The sequence below is a fragment of the Palaemon carinicauda genome, chromosome 1 (assembly GCF_036898095.1).
Source record: "Palaemon carinicauda isolate YSFRI2023 chromosome 1, ASM3689809v2, whole genome shotgun sequence".
In the NCBI taxonomy this organism is placed as follows: Eukaryota; Metazoa; Arthropoda; class Malacostraca; order Decapoda; family Palaemonidae; genus Palaemon; species Palaemon carinicauda.
In genome coordinates, this window is record NC_090725.1 from 57,123,800 (window position 1) to 57,148,929 (window position 25,130).

The following is a 25,130-nucleotide window of genomic DNA, read 5'->3' on the forward strand; positions in this document are numbered from 1 at the left end:
ATTAGAGTTTGGATTGTTTTTCCTGTTGAATTTATTATTCCTGAAAAACACTTGATTACTGTTTGGATTATTTTTCATGTTTAATCATTCCCACAAAAAACACTTGGTTACAGTATGGATTATTTGTTTGTTTTTATGGTAAAACATTAATTGAATACAATATTCTGTATATGAGGGCAGCAATTATCTCTCGATTTGGAGTTTATTTAATAAGGCTGTTGCACTCCTTTAGGTTGAGCAGCTTCAAGAGAAGGTGGAGAAAGCCCATGGTGAAATCTACAGACTGAAGGCACGGTTAGAAAATGCCCAAAGTGAAAAAGACAGCGTCCAGGAAGAACTAGAGAGGGCCCAAGGCACTATAGCAAGGCAGCATAGTGAACGAGAGAGATGGGTCAATGAGGTAGCTATTGCATTAAAAAATCTGATTAAGTCTGTTAATGAGCATAGCAAGTGCGAAGTTAATGTTAATGGAGTCTTATCAAATTACTTTCCATTGAACAGCAGAGTACTCCGGGGGAATGTGTTGTCACCTACGTTGTTTATTGGCGTTTTGAGTCTCTTTTTATAGATCTGTTTTAATGTTGCTACTATTCTCAAAATATTTCAATCTAATTTGTTCATTACTTCTCATATAGTTTATTTCCTTATTTCCTTTTCTCACTGGGCTATTTTGCATTGTTGGAGCCCTTGGACTTATAGCATCCTGCTTTTCCAACTAGGGTTATAGCTTAGTTAATAAAAATAATAATAATAATAATAATAATAATAATAATAATAATAAAAGCTTTCAATGAATGAACAATTTTGATATCAGTTACTTTTATTATATACAGAATATACTATAGATTTTAAAGAAGGAATTTTTAAAATCAATTTCTTTCATTGCATACAGAATATTATAAAGATTTGAAAGAATGGACAATTTTGATATTAGTTACTTTCATTACATACAAAATATCCTAAAGTATCTTGTTCATTAAGTAGTTCTCCAGTCGCAAAATTATTTCGCAAATTATTACTAAACGGTATTAACTTTAACCCGTTGACTCTTCGGATTTTAAGGCTTAGAATATTCAAATAAACATATTTGCATATTTAATAATCCAACAATAACTTTGATTGTATTTATTGTTTCATGTACTTATTTTCCTTCTAAGGTCGACAAGTTACGCGAAGAACTAGAACGCTCCCAAGCCACAGTCGGCAAAGCCCAGATTGCCCAGGAGAAAACCCAAGCATCCCTCGACAAAGTTCAGTCTGAACTCGACCAACTCCAAGAGAGATACGAGAGACAGACGGCGGAAGTTAGAAGAGTAAGTTATTATTATTTTCCCTTTTTAATATATTCTGTGAAACTAAAGATATTACTAATGAATCCGTAAGAACGAACGACTGTACATACGTCCCCTCTTTGGTCAGCATTCTTCAGCATTCTTGTTTTTTAGTATTCGTACTCATGTCAGTGGTTCAGGGTGTTTGTTTCTATTGGTTGTTAGATGTGAATTCTCTCAACCAGTGTGCATGTAGATATACTGGAATGTTTTTTTATATATATTTCAGTCTGGATTATGTGTATGTATGTGCACAGACATGCATATACATGGGTACACAAACAGGCACAAGTACATGTTTATGCCGTGTATATGTAACTTCATGCATATATGTTATATAAGCATATGTGTTTTTTTATCTATCTGTTTTAATCTGTTTGTTTGTGTATGCAAATCAAAACAATATTCCATCCATCTCGGTCAGAATTTGATAAGGAAAATTTAATAAAAGTAAAATCACCCAAAATGAAATGCCTTGTCCATTTCAAGGCAAATTAATTGTAAAAGTATAATTTCATATATATATATATATATATATATATATATATATATATATATATATATAAATATATATATATATATATATATATATATATATATATATATATATATATATATATATATATGTATGTATGTATGTATGTAAATCTATTTGTGTATATATACATGTACAGTATATATGTGCATCTATACATGTATATATAAATAGATAAATACATATAGCATATACAATGTATATACATATATTCATTTTATGTAATGTGAGTATTATAGTTTGCTATGCCCCAACAAATGATCCCCCTTAAGAAAGGAAAGATGAATAATATGAAGAACTGCAGAGGGTAATAGATGAGATCCCCGAGAGAGATATGTAAATTGTGATTGGCGACTTCAATGCTAAAGTTGTAAGAAGTAATCAAGGGATAGAGAATGTGATGGGTGTCGAGGGTCTTGGCGAAGTTGCAAATGAAAATGGAGCACATTTCATAAGTTTCTGTTCTGCAAACAATCTTATCATTGGAGGTACTCTTTTTCAACATGAACATCCACACATATACTTCGACTTCACCACGTGACAATTAAAAAAATCAGATAGATCACATTGCCATTAATAAAGAGAGAAGGAGGACTCTGAGAAATGTAAGAAGCTATAGAGGTGTAGATATTGGTAGTGATCACCAGCTCCTCATTGCCACACTGAAATTAAAACGGAAAGCACCCAACAGAAAGATGGATAGAATACCTTTGTTTGATACAACTAAGCTTTTAGAAGAAGAGCACAGAGAAACATTTGAATTGAATGTAGGAATCGATTTGCAGTCTTCGAGACTTAAAGAGACGAATAACAGACAATTAATGGAGAATGGTGTGATATTAAGAACATATATCAGTCAGTTGGTATTGACGTCTTGGGACATACAGTTACAAGGAGAAAGCCATTGCTGAAAGTTTTCAAGAAAGTAATGAAAATTACAAGGTAGAGCATGCTAAGTATTCCAGTATTAATAGTGGGGTCAAAAGAAAAGCTAGGAATGGCCGGAGAGAATATTTAGATAGTAAAGGAGTAAGGCTGACAAAGCTATGAATTCAGGAAGTGGCTATGGTGTAAGAATTAACCGTAGAATTATTAATGAAATTTAGACTGGGACAAAGAAGAAGCTTATACTCATCACAAAGAGAGATGGCTCTGTTATAGCAACAGAAGATGAATGAAGACAACGTTGGATGGAACACTTCAGTGAGGTTATGAATAGGAGATATGAAGGGAATAATTTGATTGATATACCTGAAGCTGATGAAGACCTCGATGTTCCCATAAATGAATTCAGTGTGTTTGAAGTTGTAGCTATTCTCAAAAAACTGAAGAAATGGAAAGCCCCGGGATATGATGGAATAACTGCCGAGATGATACTGGCTGAAAATGAAGTGACTCCCAGACTACTTACTTGTGGTATGAAGGGGCAAAATCTAATGAAGGAGAGTTAGGAGTGCTGGTAAAAATAGCCAAAAAAAAAAAAAAAAAAAAGGAGACCTGACTGATTGCAATAATTACAGAGGCATAACACTTACGTCAGTTGTTATGAAAATATATAGTATGCTTATTCTAAAGAGACTGGAAAGAAAGATTGATGAAAAGCTGAGAGATGAACAAGCAGGATTTAGAAAAGGTAGAAGTTGCACTAACTAACTTTTCATTTTGAGACATGTAGAGCAATGCGTAGTATATAGAAATCCCCTTTCGATGGCATTTGTGGGCTATGAAAAAGCCTTTGATAGTGTGCACCGGCCAATTTTGGAGAGATTCCTGCGTTATTTTGGAATTCCTCTTATATATATAAATTTGATTAAGTCTTCATGAGCATAGCAAGTGCAAGGTTAATGTTAATGGAGTCTCATTAAATGAATTTCCAGTGAACAGCGGAGTGCTCCAGGGGAATGTGCTGTCACCTATGTTGTTTATCCTCCTTATGGATTTTGTAATGCGTAGAACAGTCAGAGATGGTGGAGAAGGATTAGCCTGGATTGGTGATAGGAATTTAACAGACCTAGAGTATGCTGATGATGCTGTCCTTGTTAGCAGAACACAACGGGATTTGCAATGCTTGCTTACCAGAATATATGAAATATCACAAGAGGTGGAGCTGAAGATAAATAGAAGAAAGACAGAGATGATGAGAACGGAGTATGCAATGAAAGATGAAATATAATTGGAAGGTGAAAGGATTAATGAAGTAGAATCATTTAAGTATTTAGGAACTTTGATCGCTAATACAGGTTCTTTAGAATTAGAGTTTAGTGAAAGATTGAAAGAAGCAAATCAGACAATGGCTAGGTTAAGTAAAATTTGGAAGACAAATCGCCTGAAATTACATATAAAAATTAGACTATATATCAGTTTAGTGAGATCGGTGTTACTCTATGGACATGAGTCTTGGTATGACAATGAAACAATCTCCAATAGATTGAGTAGGTTTGAGAACAAAGCCTTCAGAAGGATATTGGGAGTTGCATGGCAGGACAGGATTAGAAATGAAACTATAAGAAAGATTAGTGGAGTGCCATATGTAGATGAGATCATGATTAGGGGTAGATTGGGGGTACTCTTTTTCAACACAAGAACATCCACAAGTATACATGGACTTCACCATGTGGCAATTACAAAAATCAGATAGATCACATTGCACTCCCCAAGCGAAATTAGTTCACCAAACGTTTAGCTGGGCTCCACAAGTGAATAGAAGAGTTGGAAGACCCAGTCCTACATTAATCATTTCCGTTGAATAAAGTTTATTTTTCTTTTTGTGGTCATGTCTTTATTTGATGTCGATCCTCTAACATGAGGGCAGTTTGATTTTTTTGCATAACATGCTATGTATAAATTTCCAAGATATATCGACACATCATTTGCCATATAAGATTCTTTAATAAGTATACAATATAAGTAATAATCACCCAGTTCGTCTTTTAAAATCTAGCTTTGCGAAAATATTCTTCAATATCAATAAAAGCTGAATATTAAAGACCTCCAATTCCAGTCAGTATGATCCCATGAATCTATATTACTAATGTAGTGATATTGCTAATGTTGGTTAAAGTATGCTTTAGTTGAACCAAAAAAAAAAAAATGCAATTCGTCATTGTATGTCGCTGGTCAAGTGATCCAGTCCATAGCTGAGTTATTCCAACCAAATTCGCCAACGTGTAATTTTTTTCCATTTTTCTTATATTAACTATATACTAAGAGTTGGTCGAAGGGGCCCATTTCTCGATTCAGAAGTTTCAACACAGAAAAAAATTAAATCTTTGCCAAAGGTAGAAATTCCTTCGTTGGTAAAGCTATCTTTAAAGTTATAAAGTTTTCCTGATGAGAGAGAGAGAGAGAGAGAGAGAGAGAGAGAGAGAGAGAGAGAGAGAGAGAGAGAGAGAGAGAGATTAGCATTGCAAATGTACTGTATGATATCTTTATGACAATTTTGATTCAGTCTTGTTCATTTTTCCGGTTTCCACTAGTATCTCTATTTGCATTTTATGCATTATCGATATTTTGGTCCAGGTTACCATTGAGGTCTGATTCCAGTTGCCTGGAATTTCATTATATTATCTTTCGTAGAGACGTGCCATTTTTTTATTCTTTTAAGTGTGTGGCAGTCAAGTGCTTGAAAGACACCAGACTTACCTTACTTTCTAACCCAGATAGAAGACGTACTAACAAAGTTTCATTAATTAAATTGTTCCATTGACAGTACGTAAACTTGAAAGACCTAATAATCTCTCAATGTTGATAAAACAAAAGTAACTTTTTTAAACGTAGTTGTAGGCCCTTTTTGTGATTCATGACTTATAGGTAATATTCCAAAGATCTCTTGACATTATCATGGTGGACAAAGTTGCGTTGTATCATAAAGTAAAAAATATGCAAGGGTATATATATATATATATATATATATATATATATATATATATATATATATATATATATATATATATATATATATATATATATATATATATATATATATATATATATTTAGAGTGAGTTTTTTTATTACAATCATCTATTATTTCAGCAAAAAATAAAAAAGAAAATTGATGAATGAACGTTTTTCATCCCACTCAGTAGAAAATACATTAAAATGAAAGATAACGCAGCAACATAGACATTGTAGCTTATTTCATAGCAGCCTGCGTAATCTTACTTAATTTTTTTGCTAACTATATCGCATGGTGCCTATATTTAAGATCCAGTACAAAGCCTGACTAAGAAATGAAGTGATCTCTCTCTCTCTCTCTATCTCTCTCCCTAAAACATGTGTACATATTTCCAATAGCTGTTTGAGATAAGGAGATAGAGAGACCCAGCTTGTGGTAAAGTAATTACTCTTAGTAGATGAGGATAATCAGACTTGAATCACTTACAATAGTATCGCCTGCCTGTATTTTGCCTGGCCATGAATTGTAAATACACTTACCAAAAAACATACAGTAAACGGTACATTTGCTAGCCATTAAAGACCACTTTTAGCGTAGTGTTTACCAAAAAGCAAACCCATTCTAATGACAAACTATATATCTCCCAGTGGTTTCTAACTTTTTAAAACATCCAGCAATAACAAAGACACGAGTGCTGCCCTGGTGTTTCTCTGGCGCTATGTAACAAGTGGCGACGGAAATGGCAAGCCAAGCACTAATTCTATTTGGCCTCTTCCATCCAATGCTGCCTAGAGGGAAATATGTGTGACGTGCATCGCCCCTAGAAGCCGCTCATATACAGAAGTAACTGTCTGTCTGTAGCTCGGAAGAATACCCCCCTCCCTCCCACAGCCCTCCCTGTTTTTATCACTCCCTCCCCCTTACCACCTTATATAAATATGCGGTGGACAGGGGCAAGGCTCCAATGAAAGGTTTCACTTCTGTCGTTTGTGGTAGATGAAGAATAAGATGACGAGGGAATCGTGTTACTTCATCGACTAAAATACAAATAGGACTTTGACTTTTAAAAAATTTGGGCTGTTTGTAGGAATAGCTATAAAGACTTTCGGGTCCAAATAGAATGGGCAAGGCTGTAAAAAAGACTTTTCTCTCCTAGAGTGACTATTGTTTTGGAATTTTCCCCTCATAGAATAACATATGGGTTTATTAGTTTGTTTGAGCTGAATTTGCCCTCTGTCTACCTGCTGTTATTTTAAAGGCCCCGTTACTCGCATGCGGCCTTTTTTCTATCCCCACGGAAACTTAAATCTTCTTATAGCATGACCAGACAACTTAATTAGGCCCTCACCCAAGGCATGTCCACAATAAGTAATTGTAAGAAAATTTAAAGCGTAAATATAGTTTATATGTGTGTGGGTGTGGGTGTGTGTGTGTTTATATATATATTACATATACTGTATATGTTTATGTGTGTATATGTATATATAGTATATGTATATATGAATATATTTATAAAAATACAATGTTTAAATGCTATACATATACGCATTTAATACGTATGTGTATACTGTATATATATATCCAGTATTTATACAGTGTATATATATATATATATATATATATATATATATACATATATATATATATATATATATATATATATATATATATATATATATATATATCATATATATGCGTATTATGAAGACTAAACATTCGTGGATTTAAGTCTGTCTTACTAAATAGTGTAGTAAAAACACTTGAATTTCTACAAGTTTGATGTCCTGCATGTTCCCTGTGGCGATAATTTTCGAAATGTTTTAAATTAGTCCAGTAGAATTTAAATTTTAATTTTTCAAAAATGTAGGATGAAGTAACTTTTTTTGGCGTCTGAGATTTCTTCGTCTGTAGCAAATGGATTGTAGATGAAGAAGTTACGAACACAAATTTGGTAATGGTTAAAAAAAAAAAAAAAAAAAAAAAAAAACACCTGTTGGCACCCGTACACGTAATTGCACATATATCAATACATAAATATGTAGGAATACGTACATATAACAATAATACCCTTTATTATACATGATAGGTTATATAATTAAAGTTTTTATTTACGTATAATTAAGGAAAATATCTATATGCATACAAAGTGTAAATTTGTGTTTATGTACATGTATGTGCATTTATACATACCTATACATACATGTGTATTTATACATACATATATATGTATATATATATATATATATATATATATATAATATATATATATATATATATTTATATATATATATATATATATATATATATATATATATATATATATATATATATATATATATATATATATATATATATATACAGTATATGTGTGTGTATATGTGTGGGGGTTATTCCGTATATCCTGATTCTGCCTGTCAGTTTACATGTGTATAATGTTTGGAAATAATTAAGTCTTTGAGATGGATGCTAAGCATGTGTTTGATGTGGTAGTAGGATTAATTAAGATCAAATTGTGTCTTCTTGTCTCTTTAGTACCCTCGCAGATGGCGTGAGATGTCATAAAACAATTTACGAAGTGGATGCTAAGTTGTTGGATAAGAAAATGTGTTGACAATGACGATTGAAATGGTTGATCTTTGAATATGAAATTATTAATTAATAGAGGATAACTACGATATGGTGCTGAAACTGGCAATTGCTTTGGAAAGTGTTTGCAAGATGAGGAACTGAAAATAAATGGATCTAAGAATAGAGTATTTATGATATATGTAAATTGTAAAGGTATGACAGTGAACATCAATCATTTGATTCGTAAAGGAATTTTTAGGTAGAGGTAACAAAAGGGAGAATATGAGAGGTGAGGTGAGTGAGAGAATAAGTTAGATTAAGAAGGATTTTTGTGGATTCCAAGTTATAATGAATAAAGTGACGGCTAAGCCAAGTCTCCTTTATTGAAGTCAAATGTGTATGGGATTAAAAGATAACACGTTAAAGCTTGTGGAAGTGAATTGTATACCTAATATATGTGGCGCAAAGAGGCATTGAAAGGGTGCAAAATGTTGGGGGGCAAAGAAATTTTAAAAGATTAACATAAGTGAAGTGATGGATGAGAGGCATTTAAGATTGGTCTTTCTTGTGGAAAATAAGGGAGGACGATTGATTGGGGAAAAGAGTGTGCACTTCAGATATGTTATTATAAGGAGGAGAGCAATACGTAGGCAGCACTTGAGAGTTACAAGGATTTTTGATGTCCCAAAGACTTTTTAGTCCATCCATGGAGACTGTTTGCTGTTGAGTAGAGCAAATTAGTTTGTTTAGAGAGTTTTTATAATCTTGACTAACTTATTTTTTGATTCGTTTACCATGTTACTGTTCACCACATCCGCTGGAAGTCTGCTCCATATATTTGTTATTTTGTATGTAAAGAAATTACCACAGTATTGTTTTATCAGCTGAATTCCAGTTTGTATCCGTTACCTCTGGACTGATTTGTGCTCAGCGTTGAGGTTGTTGTAGTCTACATTTGTTATTCCTTTAAGAATTGATTGTCTCTTTTAGCTGTCCCCTTAGTCCTCGAGATTGTACATCAAATAAGTTCAAAATGAGAGCAAGGTGTATAGGAAAGGAAGATCTTCGTATTTGGAAAGTATGAGGGTATTTGTTTAGAGGCGAAGGGAGCTGTGCATATATGGCAATCAACGCTCAGCTGCTGAGCTTTCAGTTCATTATGAAGGGGTTAGTGTAAAATTGTTTTGCCAAGAGGGTTCATCCATAATTCTACAGTTTAAGTATGAATATGACAGTGTTTTGTTTTCTATGGAGATATCTTCTTGTAGAGAAAATGGCTGATTGTCACACACACATCACACATCAAAGCTTCTACTTAATTAAATATTTGGAGTTTATCTTCCATGATGTATTAGAAACAGAAGTAGAGAATCTACAAGAATATCTATTTTGCGAATATTTTAGGCTGACTGTAGGAAACCTGTCATACCCAGATTAATCTAAGACAAATGAGGGTTAATTTGAATTCGAGGTGTTCTGTTCATATGTCAGATGATGGGCATTTTCATCATTGTCTCTATATTACACACATTTATTCATAACATTTTGTATTTATGTATGTATTTTTATACGTAGATACAGAGATGCAACTGAGAATAGATATAGAGGTGATTAAAGAAATCCTGCAAGTCTCGAGAATCTGTGTTTATACCTTTGTTGATTTCATGGGTGTTGTTCTTTAGTTAAAATTTTCTCGTAATCTTCTTCTGCCCTTGTCTACTTCTCGCTGTTCCACATCTCATTTGACTATAGAAAGTCATTTAATTGTTGTAAAACATCACTAAAATTTCTATGTAAAAATAGTGTTTTCTGTTATGATATATTTTTCAAAATATTGCGAGGCTTATATATGATAATTATTTATTACACTTTATTTACAATTGTCATGATGACATTTGAAATGTACGAGAATTAACGAAATCACTTCTTTCATGGTCCTGCATAAATGCTGTTTTTGTGTTTTTTTCTGATGTCTGATTCTTTTCAAGAGTAAAGCATATACATTAAAAGCCCTTTAAACTAGAACCCCCTACTCCCATATGACCTTTAGGAACAAGTGACCCGTAGATTAAAAATGTACTATTACCTGGGTGTTCTGCTGAATGCTTCATTTCTCTCTTCTTACTTTTCCCTAGATTAGGTAGACAAACTTCCTAATTCTTTTAGAGCAACCCGCAGCCATTGCATGTGAACTTAAAGTATATTGATTTTCTAACCATTTGTAAGTTTTATACCAAATTGCAGTTTAGTATCAACAGTAATTTTTTTTTTTTCAGAAAGATGTAAATAGTATTTTCCATCGACACTCACACTTACACTTAATATTTTCAAGACACTGAAGTACTTCCTCAAGTAATATTGATCGTATAAAGATCCTCATTCATCTCATTTTTTAATTTTTTTTCTTTTGTTTTTGTATTTTTTTTCTTTAGTCATTTTTTCTTTTGTTTTGAACTTGTGAAGAATTTCTGTGCCATCTTGAATGAGATCAGATTCTTAAAATGAGGAATCATCAAATCGTATTTGACAGGTCCAGGCTGAACGGGAGAAACACTCCTATGATTACGAACAGATCCAGAGTCAACTCGACAAAGCTCATGGCCAATCTGCAAGACTCAACAAGGAGAGGGAAGCTCTTCAAGCAGAGGCTGACAGACTCCGTGAGAAATACGACAAAGCTCAGGTAAGGGGAGGACTGGGCCGAGCCTTTGGGGCACCACTACCCAAAATCAGCTCTGCCTGAACAGTCCAAAGCATGTTATGAGTGTTTACGCTATTTAGGGGATTAGTTGAATACCTTAAGTTTATCAATTAAGAGTTTATCCATGTTTGCTTTGTTGCACTTATTAGTTAACCATTAGTTGCAGGTTGAAGGAGTTGTTTGTTTTCTATGGTTTGCGAACAAAACCATATTCTGTTTACTGTTGTCACCTCCTGTCTCTTTCTTTGCTATAGCTGAACTGGAATCTTTGTGCATCAAGCTTTGCAAAGCCTGTCATATGATTCAGAAAGACAAAATTGTTTTTAATGATGCAACGAGAGATCATATGTCTTTAATGCTAAAGTAAAATTGAAAAATGGAGCAGCGGCGGGCAGCCTCCGACGCCCTACCTTCCCCCTCTCCTCCTCCCGCCTCTGAAGGCCCACCTGGCTAACGCGAGAGCCGGTTCTCCCTCAGACACAGATGGCCCGCATGCAGAAAGAACGAGAAACGGCCGCTTCAGAGGTGGAATCGCTGAGCGAGAAGGTGGACTTGTTGCAGGCGCAGTTGGGCAAGGCTCAAAGGGATCGAGAAAACGCTTTCGGGGACCTGGAACTCCTGAAGGAGAAGTACGAGAAGACCTCGGCTCAGACGCAGAAAGTCATGGTGGGTGCTGCTAAAACCAGGGAGGGAGGGTTGGATCAGATTACTGCAACACAGAATCTGATGTCATGCTCATCTTGTTGCTGTTTCTGTCTCCTCTTCTCTCTTTCCAGTCTCTTTCTCATTCCTGTCACTTTCCCTCCTATAGCCCATCTTCCTCAGTGTCTTTTGATTCCTTTTTGTACTCATGACCACCTTCTTCGAAAATTTTCTTTACCTTGATTGTATTAAAAAAAAAGAACCTTCAGTTTCACTGTGGGTTAGTTTAAACTGTTTTGGAAAATCCTTCACGACACAAAACAAAACATGTTTTTCTGCTTGATATAACAAAATGTGCCTTGACTACAGTTTTGTCTAGTAAATTTTCTTCCAAAATGCACACCTCCACACCATCCTTAAGCAAAGAGTGGAATTAGATATTGTCACTGCCATTGTCTCTCGTATAATTCTTCGTCGAATGTAAAGGGTCGCCCAAGTTATAATAACAAAAAACTAATTACTTACTCTTCATCTCCTTGGGAATCAGAACTTTTTTTCCGGCAAGATTAATTGCAAACTAAATTTAGTTTTGAAATTTAAAGCTCATTGATATCGTTGCCAAGAATTAGAAATCGAGTTTATTGATAACAAGATAATCATTGACTTAGATGTTTATTGTACTCCATTTGCAAAGTGATACATGCAGATTATTCAAAAAACGTTCCTATTGCAAAGTGGTATGCCAAGAAAGACTCAAAACTTTTGTTAGTAGAAAAGTTGCAGTATTGGCATCCAGTAGCATCACCGTGAATGTCCTTCTTTTAGTTTCGATTTATTTTCTTGCTATTTGATTCTAACATCATTCAGGAATTTAAGCCTAGTGTGCATGGAATGGTAATATATACCTAAGGTAATCTAACACTTAAGGAATATTAATTTATGGATAAGGCATGATGGTCCCTAGGTCATTCTCAATTGAAAGGTGGCTTAAGGAATCTTGTGTGATCTCTCTATTACTTGGCTTTGCTTCTGCAATGTTTCTACTGCCATCAGCTTAAAGCATTCCTCACTTTTGGATGACCAAATCTGAAAATTTATTCAAGATGACGTATCTTTGCTTGGGGATTCCAGGAGGCTGGACAATGTGAATACCATATTCCAGTGCTGTTATGGATTTCCAGTTTTTTTTTTTTTTTTTCAATAAACAGGTAGATCGGTTTTTCAGGTACAGATTTTTTTAAAAATTTTTGAAGTAGGTACCACAGTTTTATATAACCATTTTGAGCTTTTTGCAGAGTTGAAAACTTTATGCAGTTTTCCTAAGAAAGTAAGATTTTTTGCATGGAAATTCCTAACGATCAGACAGACTCTGCACCTGAAATAAAACTTATCCTTTGCATTTCTTCTTATGCATCTCATTATTTCTTGAATTTCTTCTTCATAGAACCCTTTTCCTACTTCTCAACTTAAGAATGTTTATATAGCCTTGGGTATGGTTTATCTCTTCTCCTTTTCTCAATTCTGAACTAAGCATCTTCATTCCTCTTTTATTAAAAACTCATGTGTATTTTCTTTTTTTCCGGGTAAAGTATGAATTGATTTTTATTTATTCAAATCAATGATTTTTATATGTTTAGCCTCGTAGTTAAGGACAATTTCAAAGATGTCTAAGTCGTTATATTCTTTGATTCCACATTTAATAAGTATTATACATATTTCACAGTAAAAATTAATGGTTATTAAGTTTTCAAAGTTGTGTGCATGTAAAGTGACTCACACAATAGTTTGTGCTTGATTCTGCACTCACTGTGCAATTATTTGGTTAAATTTCACTTCATGATATGGTAGTCGTATGGTTGCAATGGCGTATATGAAACTATAATATTGCTATAGTATATGTCTTAGTTTTTGAAAAGTAAATCAGGCTGTAATTAGTGCATCAGCTGATATTTGTTGCTATATCTGCACCCAATATGTGATTGGCTTTAACAGTACGTTGTTTAAACTTCCAAACGTTCTCTTTTAAGCAATACATAAATTCTCATTAAAAACAGGAATATCTATACATGATGAGTTTGTCATCGTTTTATTTATGGCTATCAATTATGACTGCTTGTTGGTCTAATTCAACGTAAACTAGATATAAAGGGATTAAGTATTTAGAGAACATGTAAATGTTGTTTTGTCACCAGGATTTAACATGTACAACTAAGAGAAATATTCTAGTGTATTGAATCAGGATAAAGACCCAATCTATTTTTGATTGGTTCTGTAATTACCTAGATGCTAATATTTCAAACCATTCAACAACCATAATATCAACGTGTCCAACGTTTTCAACTCTTTTTTTTTTTTCTGAGATAAAAGCTCTAATATTCTCAAATCTTACTCTATCAGGCCTTACAGTGTCAAATATTTTCATTCCATTTCTTTCAAGTCTCCGTGTCTGGAATCTATCTTCTCTTCTCTGGTCCTAAACTTTTCTGTCATGTTACCAGGTATTTCCTTTCAGCCTATTCATCTGACTTGTAATTATGAGTTTCTATATCCTTCCTTTTTTTCAGATCCTAAGTCGTCAGATCATTCCACTCAATTTTTGGAAACTCCCTTGCTATTATTTTTTCCATCTCATCTTTTCATTGCTTGAGAATTTCATTCAAGTTTTCAAACATATGTTTTATCAGGCCCTTTCATAACCATTGCCATATTATTAGGTTCTCTCTTGACATCATTTTATGTAATTAAATCTTGACGTTTATTCAGAAACTTTAAGGGGATTTTGACAACTAAAGCTATATGTATTGATACATAAGATTCCTAAAATGAAATCCGTAGTTCAATTCTTTTATTTCAACAAAATCAACAAACTAACTAATAGCTATACTTAAATGACCCACTATTCCTTTCATTTTATCCATATCATGCTGGATGCGTTTCATATTTTTTTTTTTTCGTCCTTTTAAAACTGCCTTGAAAATGACAGTAACACTTGGAAATATTTAAAGTTTATGGTTGCCAGTGATAAAAAAAAAAAATCTATAACAGGATATGGACCTTTGAAAGCAAGGCGTTCAGGTTATTCATTAAGCTATCCCCGGAATTAGAATGATTTTAAAGTATAGGAACATTTAAGAAATATAAAGGACATACCTATTAAAGATACAGTTATTAGAAAAACTGAGTTGTAACTATGGTATAAGTGGTCCGCTTGATAGATCAAATAATTCTGAAAAAAGAAAAAATTAATAATGATGATGTTGAATACACCTCTTTTTCTGTTATTTTTCTTAGGTTGTGCATCCTACTCATACCTACTTATTTGTCTTTTCTCTTTGATACTACACATATTCAACCGTTTTGCAATGTTATGAAAAAAGGAAGAATTACAAAGACAGTCCTCATGAGAGCAGATGGATTGATATGTACATGAATGAAAGATTGCAAAATATCCTGAAATGTGATTGATAAACCCGTAATGATTAATTTTTTTCTCTTCTCATTTCTTTTCATTCATACTAACTTAATTTTCAATCTGTCATTCTTGCTAAACCATATCTTCATAACCAAACACCTGTGTTACTTTTAAACAGATGTTTCTGTATTTTCTCTCTTCTTTTCACTTTCCTCAATTGGTAGGTTTTCTCCCTGTATTTAGCAGCAGTGATATGCTCAAGATATAACTGTGCTATGCTAATCATTGTCATACGGTAAGTAGGTGATTATTTTAGTTTCGGGTTGGGTTTTTTATCTCAATCTTCTTTTATTATAAAGCGGTAGATTTACAAAACTCCCATTTGCAAATGTATTCATAGATAAATTTCTGATATTTCACTGGATATATCTTAAAGAAAAACCAAATACAATTTGCTTCATATGACTAAAAATTATTCTTTCTTTCATGAAAATTATCATAATTACCCATATATGTAAATGGATTTTATAGATGTTTATTTTGTTTTCGTTCGGAAAGAAGAGCCTGACTTTAATACAAGATGTATCGGAGGATTCAGATAAACTTTCAATGTCTTTCATGTAGGAACCCTGATTGTTTTCAGTTGATTTAATACAGAGTTTGTTCTCCCTCCACCCAGATGGAAAGGGATGACCGGGCGACTGAAGTGGACATCCTTAAAGAGAAACTAGAGAAAGCTCAAACTCAGGTCACAAAAGCACAGGATGAAAAGGACGTTGCCAATAGAGAGTTTGAAAGAGCTCTTGAAAAGTTTGACAAGTATGGCTCCAGTCTTTATACTTTGTAAAAAAAAAAAGTAACTGGAAATCAAATTAAAAGCAAGCTTTCTATTAAAAACAAAGATAACTCATTTCATTGTTACCGATCACTATTTTGTTATGTTTTTAGTTTAGCACTTTTTTCATATAGATGGATATATCCCCTAACATTATAAACGTATATTGGTTAAACTTCGTTAGAATCCCACTCAGCACTTTTGTAGTCATTTATATTTTTCTCGGGTAAAAGACGCGAAAACAAAAAAACTCTTCTCGATGCATTATTTGGGCAAACACATGGCAAGAAAGAAAAAAATTATTAACTTAGGTAAGTAGTGAAATTTTCCAAGTTCTTATTGTTCACACTGCCAGGCATGGTAGATTCCGTTAGTTCATATATTTGTTTATATTCTTTTAAACCCCACTACTGCGCAGTGTGCTAATTTTCGCCCGATTGCGCAGTAGTTACACACAGATTTCGGTGCTACAAGAAAAACGCCAATGTGTTACTATCGGCTGTTAGATTTTGGCGCTCTCCATTTACTTGTTTAAGTAAGTATGCCGTATAATAACGCCCTTTTCTCCTGCTTTTACAAATATTACTTTGAATTGGCCAATCAGAACCTAAATATATTTTAAGGACTCCTTTTATTTGAGTCCTCTTCAAATTTGTTAAAAATGCGGTTCATCAATTGATTTTCAATCGAGAAATCTTAGTTGAGGCATGGCTACGCACCGGAAAAGATCTGAACAGACTCCAGACGAAGCTAAATGACTAATTTTAACTATTAACGTAGAAGTTTGGTCTTTCATCGGAAATAAAGTGTTCCAAGCAGTGCATAATTGCAATTTACATACAAGTCATTTATTGACATCACTGGCAGCGTCATGGTAGAGCTAGAAAAAAGAAACTAGGAAGTGTGTCCAGTGCATTTTCTGTGTGAGCGATTACAAGGCTAGTTTTGCGGACAAGAGCTATTTTTAGTTTAAACCGTTGCCCTTGATTTTACACCTGATTCTGATAGCTCGAACTCTGACTATTGAGGTATTTCATTGCAGGCTTAATCTCAGCCTAAGCTAGTATTGCATACCAAGTCTACTGCTATCGAGTAGTGGGTCACCAAATTTTTTTCTGGAAAAATACTTGCCCACTTTCCGAACGGGTGTAGTGCTATATGTACCGCTTTCCAGAAGAGTGGAGCAATGATATAATGTTTAATTGCGAGCGAAGTGAGCCAAGGTGGAGCAAAGATCAGTAAGTTTATGATTAATGTTAGTTAATTAACCAATATACTCGTAGATACAATTATTTAGAGAAGTTTGCGTTTGATAGGAAGAAAACATACCCGAGAGAGAATGATGCTTGAGTGGTAACTGCGGCAGTTAATCCATAAGTGTCGTTTTCCCCTCCTTGTGTGAAAAAAACTTTTTCTGTTAGTTTTCTTGATGTTTTATTGGTTTCTGCTGTTATTATCTTCCGTAATTCGTTAGTTTTAATTTTATCCCAACCAAAACCCCGATTCCCACCTGGGGTTCCCATGTTACAATTGGGTGGTGGTAATTGGAAAACGATACTTTTGCGGGAGTTAATAACACCAGAACACAATAAAACAACAAGAAAACTAACGGAAAGTATGGGTTTTCATGTAAAAAATGACTGGATGGGACTCTAACGAAAATTTACCCGTATTTTGAGTGACTTTCCTTTAACCCTTTTTTTAAAGTCTGAAATACGTAAAGATCTTTATCCAGCTAATGCAAAGGGCCTACTGTAGTCATTTATGTTCCCTAAATTCTTTTTGTTACACTTAAAATGAACTAAACTGCCTTTAATGATTATCTTGTATATATTTTGTCAGCAGCCTTCTTTATTAATTGTGAGCATATCTATAAAAATTTATATCCTTTAATGATTGCAATTGAATATGGATAATAACTATAATCTCTTGAAAATGAAGTAGCCATGTAGTATATGGAATCCTTTTTTGCTAAGGACACCCGGATGATGCTATATTCCATAATTGACGTTCATGATAATTTTGAGGAAATATTTTGAAAATACTATAGCAGTCTCATGTCAGAATAGATTCGGTCATATAGGATTAATGTAAGGTTGCATGGCAGTTAGCTTAAAATTATTATTATTATTTGTTATACCAAACTAATACACTTTTCTTTGAAAACAGGTCCCAAAGTGAAAATTACCGTCTACAGACTCGACTAGAATCCGCACAAGCTGAACAGGAACGCCTTCAAGTTGAAATTGAAAAGACCCAGATTCAGTTCAATAAAATTAAAGACGAAAAGGTCAAGCTCCAAGAAGATTTCGACCGTGTCCAGGAGTCTTACGACCGAGCCAGTTTTCAGTGCGTTAGGGCCAAAGAAGCAGAGGAAAAATTAAAGGAAGAAATAGAGAGATTAAATCTTGATTTAACTATTATTAAAGAGCGGTATGATAAAACTTCTGTTGAGCTACGTCGTGTAGGGAGTGAAAAAGAAAAATTACAAAATGATATTGATCAATTGACGTTTGAACTGGAGAGAGCTCAGGCCCAGTATGGAAAAGCTCAGAACTGCCAAGAAAAGAACCAAGAAGAAATCGCACGCTTACAAATAGAAGTGGAAAAATACAAAGACAAATATGAAAGAAATGCATTGGATTTGGCCAAAGTTAGAAATGAAAAGGAAAAGTTACAACAAGAGTGTGAAAACGTTCAGGCGGAAATGGACAGGGTATTGGTGCGTATGGGTAAATACCAAGACAATACAGAGAAGACAAAGGGGGATTATGAAATGTTGAAAATAGAAGTTGAGAGAGTGAAAGACAAATTAGAGAAGACGCAAATGGATTTGGAGAGAGAAGGGATTATGCGGGAGAAGTATGAGACTGAGGTGACCAAGCTGAAGGCTGAAATGGACAGAGCAGATCAGCAAAGAGGTAAATATCAACTTGACACTGAGAAAAACAAACAGGACATAGAAAAAATCACCAGTGAAAATGAACGTTTACGTCAGCGTTATGACACGAGTCAGATTGAACTCCAGAAGGCAAAACTCCTCAATGAAAAACTGACTGAAGAGATAGCATGTCTGAAATCTGAACTTGAAAAGGGTCAATCCAGAGTCGGAACGTACACAACTAGTCAGGAGAAATATGAAGGCGATCTTGAGAGATTGAACATTGAGTTGGAGAAAGTAAAGGAAAAGTATGAGCGATCTCAAATTGAGGGAACTAAATCCTTGCAACGAATAGAAAAACTTGATAGCGAAAACGAGAGATTAAAGAGTGACTTACAAATGAGTCAGAATCAATTAGAGCGTTTCCTATCTGCTCAAGATCGTAATAAAACTGAAGCTGAAAAGACTTCAATTGAGGTCGAAAAGCTTCGGGACAGGTTAGATCGTGCTCAGGCTGACCTAAATCGAGCTCAGGTCGGTAAAGAAAAGGCTGAACTAGAGGTTCAAAGACTTACCCATGAAATGGAAAGATCTCAGCAACATATGTCGAAGTATCAAGAAAGCAACGAATCTGCAAAGATTGAGTTCGAAAGAATGTCAGTGGAACTAGAAAAATTACACGAACGTCTAGAAAAAACTCAGACAGAACTGAGAAGGGTCACAGATACAAAAGAGAAACTGGAAACTGAAAATAAGAGGATCAAACGAGATTTAGACGAGACAAAGAATATGGTTACCAAAGCCAGTGATTATCAGTCGAGATCAAATACTGATCTTGATAAATGCAAAGAAGAAATCATACGACTTAATAAGGACCTTGAAAGGGCCAAGGATGAGCTGAAGAAAGTATCATTAGAAAAGGAACGATTGAATACTGCGCAAGAAAAACGAGAGAAGACGATTCCAAAATTAGAAACAGACCTAATGCAGCTTACTTCCGAAAGAGATCAGTTAGTTAAACAGCTAGAAAAGTCACAAGATATGCTTCTAAAGTTCCAACAAGAGTTGAAGCAAACAGAGTTAGACTTACAAAAATCTAGGGATGAAAATAAACGTATTAAATCAGAATTAAATAACACCACTAAAGAGATGGAACAAGGAACAAAAGATATGTTGGAAGGCAGAGAAAAGGAAATCCAGAGAATTTCAGGGCAACTCTCTGCCAAAGAAAAGGAATTCAATGCCCTCAGGGCGGAAGCTGGAAAGGAAATACAGAGATTAACACAAGAAGTACAAAAGGCTCAACAAGCTGCACAAGCTGCCCAGAAAGAGGCAGAATTGATTCAAAAGGAGGCCGAAAAAGAACTTAAGAATCTTATCATCCAGTTACAAACCAAAGAAAAGGAACTAGGCATTATGCGCAGTGATGGCGAGAAGGCGAGATTACGAGCGGAAAAGGCTGAGCGCGAGTCTGCAGAAATGTCTAAAGAGGTAAAAGAATTTAGTAAAAAAGGGGAAGGGGAGACAGCCAAGCTTCAACAGAGTGTCACCTCGGAAAAACAAAGGGCTGACCAAGCAGAAAGAGCGGTTCAGGAAATGCAAAAGCAAATGCAAACTCTTGCACAAGAAAGTCAAAAGCTTAACCAGCAAATACAACAGTTAACCATGGAAAATCAACAGCTTGCAAAACAGTTAGAGCACTTAGGTCAAGCACAGCAACAAAGCCAAACACTGCAAAAACAAGCACAGCAATCACAACAGCAGATACAACAACAGGCACAACAAATACAGCAACAAACACAACAAATACAACAATTGCAACACGAACTGCAACAAAAACAACAACTCTTACAAAAACAGAGCAACAACCCACGAGACAGTGCAGAATTGCAAAGGTTAAAAGCTGAGTTGGACAAACAAAATAACGAATTGAAGAATTCATCTGTTGAGAAGCAAAGGCTTCAAAGCCAGCTCGAATTGCTGGTCACGGAATTGGAAAAGAAACAGGTCAGTTGGGGGAATGGAGGGACCAGAGATACATACTTATTTTATTTATGTATATAGATATTAATACACAGTGGATATCACTTCAAGACAACTCACTCGTAAGAAAGTCAATACACAATCATCCAGTACTGCATACAGTTTCTGTATATACATCATCTGAGTGCACATATTTTACCTTATTTGAGCCATCAGTGGTCTTTGCAGAAGTTCCAAACTGTATACTAGTATGAACTATTATTAGCATACACTATTACTTTGAAGGAAGGCCCTCTTTACTAAGGCGAAGCCTTCACTGAAACACTGTTTGGTGTTTAATCTTGTTGTTAAATAATTGTCATTTTCCGTCCATTTTTTTCTTTGGGTGTTAAATATCTGTAATTAGAAAAGACAAAATATATAAGATGTTTTACTTTTATGAATGAATAACTCACTGATAGTTATAAAATGTCCAGTAGTTTCCAGTGCTGTTTAGTATTTTGCTGAAAAAAAAAACTGATATAGTATGTAAATAAATAATATTTTGTAAAGAGTTATAATTAAAATTTTGTAAATATTTACCATTCAAATAGGCACACTTACTTTCTTAATAATAGTGCTGAACTGATTTCATAAAGCACTTATTTTGTACAGTGAATTAACACAGTTTGTGTTCTTCTTCTTAGAATTGCTGATGGAAGTTCTGTTTGCATCATATCCCTCCCCCTTTTTGTCATGTTTGTGATTGTTTTGATGTACTGTACAGGATATTTTTAATGGGCACTTTTTATCTTTTAATTTTGATTTTTGCTCTGATTATTTTTTATTATTGTGCAAATGCTCTGGTTTCTTTTCATTGTCCCCCAATTGATTTCTTCTTTTATTTTATACAGTATTGGTTGCAGAAAGAATATTTTTGATTTAGGTGTACAGTACGGTTTCATCAGTGTTGCAAATACTACCCTTATCCAATTTAGTGTTGTATTTTCCCAAAGGAATTTTCTCTGATGGCCAAGTAAGTTTTATATGTCAGCATGGCAGTAGCATGAGTTTACTGTGCAGTATCAACATGGTTAGCATATTTTGAATAACATCTTCTCTTCAGAATAACATCTATATTACTAATGTAAACATTAACATACATTAACATAACTAGAATCTTCTGATACTTTTGATATGCATAATATTGGAGTGACTGTTTAATACTAACTACAAATGATATTGTATCTGACTTTAGTGCAGCTAAAGTTGGAATAAATGTGGGATGTCCTTCTGTGTTTATTGTGCATGAGAAAATTACTGTATGATATATACATTATGGGAATTCAACCGTTTGTTATTTTTATATACCATTGATTTTTTATATTACTGGATATTTTACACTTCTTATTTAGCTCGACTTGCACGAGGCCAACCAGAAGCTGCAGAACGGAGGACGGCCTGGAGACGACTCACAAGCGATTAAGCGACAAATGGAGGAACAAATGAAGGTTAGAAAGCAGAAAAATTCCATATAGATTTAGAGGCTTTTAGAGGCAGAATCAGTGATGGAAAAATTCTATATTAATGTAGTGTGTTTTTATTTGAGGTAGAGGAATCTGTGATGGAAACATTCTATATAAATTTAAATGTTTTTAGAGGCAGAATCAGTGATGGAAAAAGTCTATATTAATGTAAGTATTTTTAGAGGTGGAATAAGTGATGGAGAAATTCTACATAAATTTAGATGCTTTTAGAGGCGGAATCAGTGATGGAAAAATTCTATATTAATGTAGGTGTTTTTAGAGGCAGAATCAGTGATGGAAAGATTTTATATAAATTTAGATGTTTTTAGAGGCGGCATCATTGATGGAAAAATTCTATATAAATTTATATGTTTTTAGAGGCAGAATCGGTGATGGAAAAATTCTATATACATTTAAATGTTTTTTAGAGGCAGAATCAGTCATTGAAAAATTTCTTTATGCATTTAGATGTTTATTAGTGGCAGAATCAGTGATGGAAAAATTCTATATAAATTTAGATGCTTTCAGAGTCAAAATCACTTATGGTAATATTCTATATAAATTTAGAAATTTTTAGAGGCAGATTCAGTGATAGAAAAATTATATTTAAATTTAGGTGATTTTAGAGGAAGAATCAGTGAATGTTCTTTAACGAAAATTTTTACAATCACTGCTCCTTTTCCTCATGTAATGTAGAATTTGTGTTTGCATATCTGTATGTGGCCATTCATTTACAGGTGGTGGAACAGAAGGTGAGAACATTAGAACAGAGGAACAAACAGCTAGATGATAGAGAAAAATCTCTTGCGGACCTAGATGTTCGTTTGAACAAAAAGAGAGATCAGCTCGACCAAATGGAACAGCAGTTAGCTAAGGTTTGTTTATTATTTTTTGAAACTTTTATCTGTAAGGTGAAAACATGACACCATATTACAATAGAAACTTTTATAGTTGAACAGGCTTTTATTACATTAGAAACTTTTACAGCTGAACAGGTTTTTATTACATTAGAAACTTTTATAGTTGAACAGGCTTTTATTACATTAGAAACTTTTATAGTTGAACAGACTTTTCTTGTTTGTGCATCATTACTAAAAGAATGGGATAGGGGAGAGTTAATTGAAAGCAATAGCAAATTTATTTCATCAGTAAGGAAGGAGTGAAGTAGTTAAAAGGCTATTTCTTTTAAAGTGTCATACAGTTTTTGGACCATTAATATTCCAAGAACATTTTCATCTAATATTCTTGTCATTGAAAAAAAAAACGAAAACTTTTAGTAAAATTATTTATAAGAACACTTAATAATTATGCAAATAACACCATGGTGCACATGAATAAAGGGTATTGATTTAATTCTGAAAAAATAATTTTTTGGGTCATGAATTGTAATACTGCAATCATAATCATGAGGAATATCAACTGGGTGTTGATTATACCTGGGACATGGTCAGTGCAATTATGCCCTTCGAACAAATGCACCATTCCTTCTTCATATGAATTTTGACAATACTTTAATATAAAAGTACAATAAACTAGAAAATGAGAATATAGTAAAGGTATTTGAGTTGAAGCTCAAATTCACTTATGGTAGTTTGAAGTATGTTATGCCACAAATGTTTGTCAGTGGAGTTTACGTATCACAATGATGACTGAGAACTCACTTCCATTATTAGGATATCATGTTCGTTCATTAGCACATGTGCAGTTTTTGGAAATCTAATATTTTGTTTCTTAATAAAACTGTCTGCAATTTTCTACTGAAGGTTACATTGCATCTTTGGTTGAAAATTTATTTTATTCAAATGCTTACCAATTTTTTTCAGACTTCTACCAAACACTTTTCTTGTAATTAGGCATTGCATATTTGACTTTGCTGTTCACAGATTTTCCTGTATTGTTCCATATTTTCACATAAACAGAAGTTCTTACAAAATATTTTGTACATCACATCACATGTTGCTATAGCCTAGTAATATTTTCCTGTCTCGCTAAGGTCTTGCACATTTTTTAAAGTGCTCTTACAAGGAATCAGCTTCCAAAAATGTTTTTTTTTATTCAAATTAGAATGTGCTTTTATATTTTGTTTTCTGATGTATGAACTCACTAACTACACAGTTCTTGACAGAACTATCTGTTTTAGAAGTTAAGGTATGGTTCCTGTTTTCACTATAAATTAGAATTTTAATTACTTGAGATGAAACTCTTTGGCATCCCCATTTTTCCTACCATATATGTTCATGTCACAAAATATAATGATTGCATACAATCATTTAATTCATTACATTATCAAAATTATATTGACATCAAACCCATATTTTATATGAAGAGGAAACCTTAGTGATAACAATGAATGCTACATTGTCGTGAAGGTCTCTCTGACAAACATGTTGGTATCTATAAGTAACTCACTGTATGGTTTGTTTACAGTGGTAAAGCAGTGGATTTCAGCTCTTTTGTGGAGGTAATTTATATGGATTGCAATTGGTAGAAAATGCTGTATTCAGTCTTTCTGATTGCCCAAAGCGGAATTGAGGTCTAAAATTCATCAAAACTATCATTCACAATTGGGTTGCACTTACTTCTTTATTTCTCATACGTCTCTTGTGCTTGGAAAATGTGATAAAGACCATATGTTAGCAGAATTAGGTTGTGAGCTTCTACTTTTATAGAGACAATCTGTAATCATATACAGATTATGGAAGGGTTGGAATTGCCATGCATAGCCTCATGCCATTCCTAAACATTCTTAAGATATATCTTAGAGTCTTTTATCAAGTGGAAAAATGGATAACACATAATAGATACAATATGGTGGAAAATTTTTGTAAATGAAAAGCCAGT

General features: G+C 33.8%; 1 protein-coding gene across 16 annotated transcripts in view; it reads left to right on the top strand.

Annotated features, from left to right (window-relative positions):
- Positions 1-25,130, top strand: part of brp (bruchpilot) — a 630,212-nt gene that overhangs the window by 574,422 nt on the left and 30,660 nt on the right. For 11 of the 16 annotated variants that reach the window (XM_068381421.1, XM_068381365.1, XM_068381339.1 and 8 more), the window contains 9 exons: positions 233-400; positions 1,158-1,313; positions 6,555-6,605; positions 10,861-11,013; positions 11,509-11,697; positions 15,765-15,904; positions 18,090-20,808; positions 22,179-22,274; positions 23,027-23,164. In XM_068381421.1, the coding sequence (XP_068237522.1) occupies positions 233-400; positions 1,158-1,313; positions 6,555-6,605; positions 10,861-11,013; positions 11,509-11,697; positions 15,765-15,904; positions 18,090-20,808; positions 22,179-22,274; positions 23,027-23,164 (3,810 nt within the window). The remainder of the gene's footprint in view (positions 1-232; positions 401-1,157; positions 1,314-6,554; positions 6,606-10,860; positions 11,014-11,508; positions 11,698-15,764; positions 15,905-18,089; positions 20,809-22,178; positions 22,275-23,026; positions 23,165-25,130) is intronic. The other 5 variants (XM_068381350.1, XM_068381363.1, XM_068381414.1 and 2 more) reach the window with 3 other exon arrangements.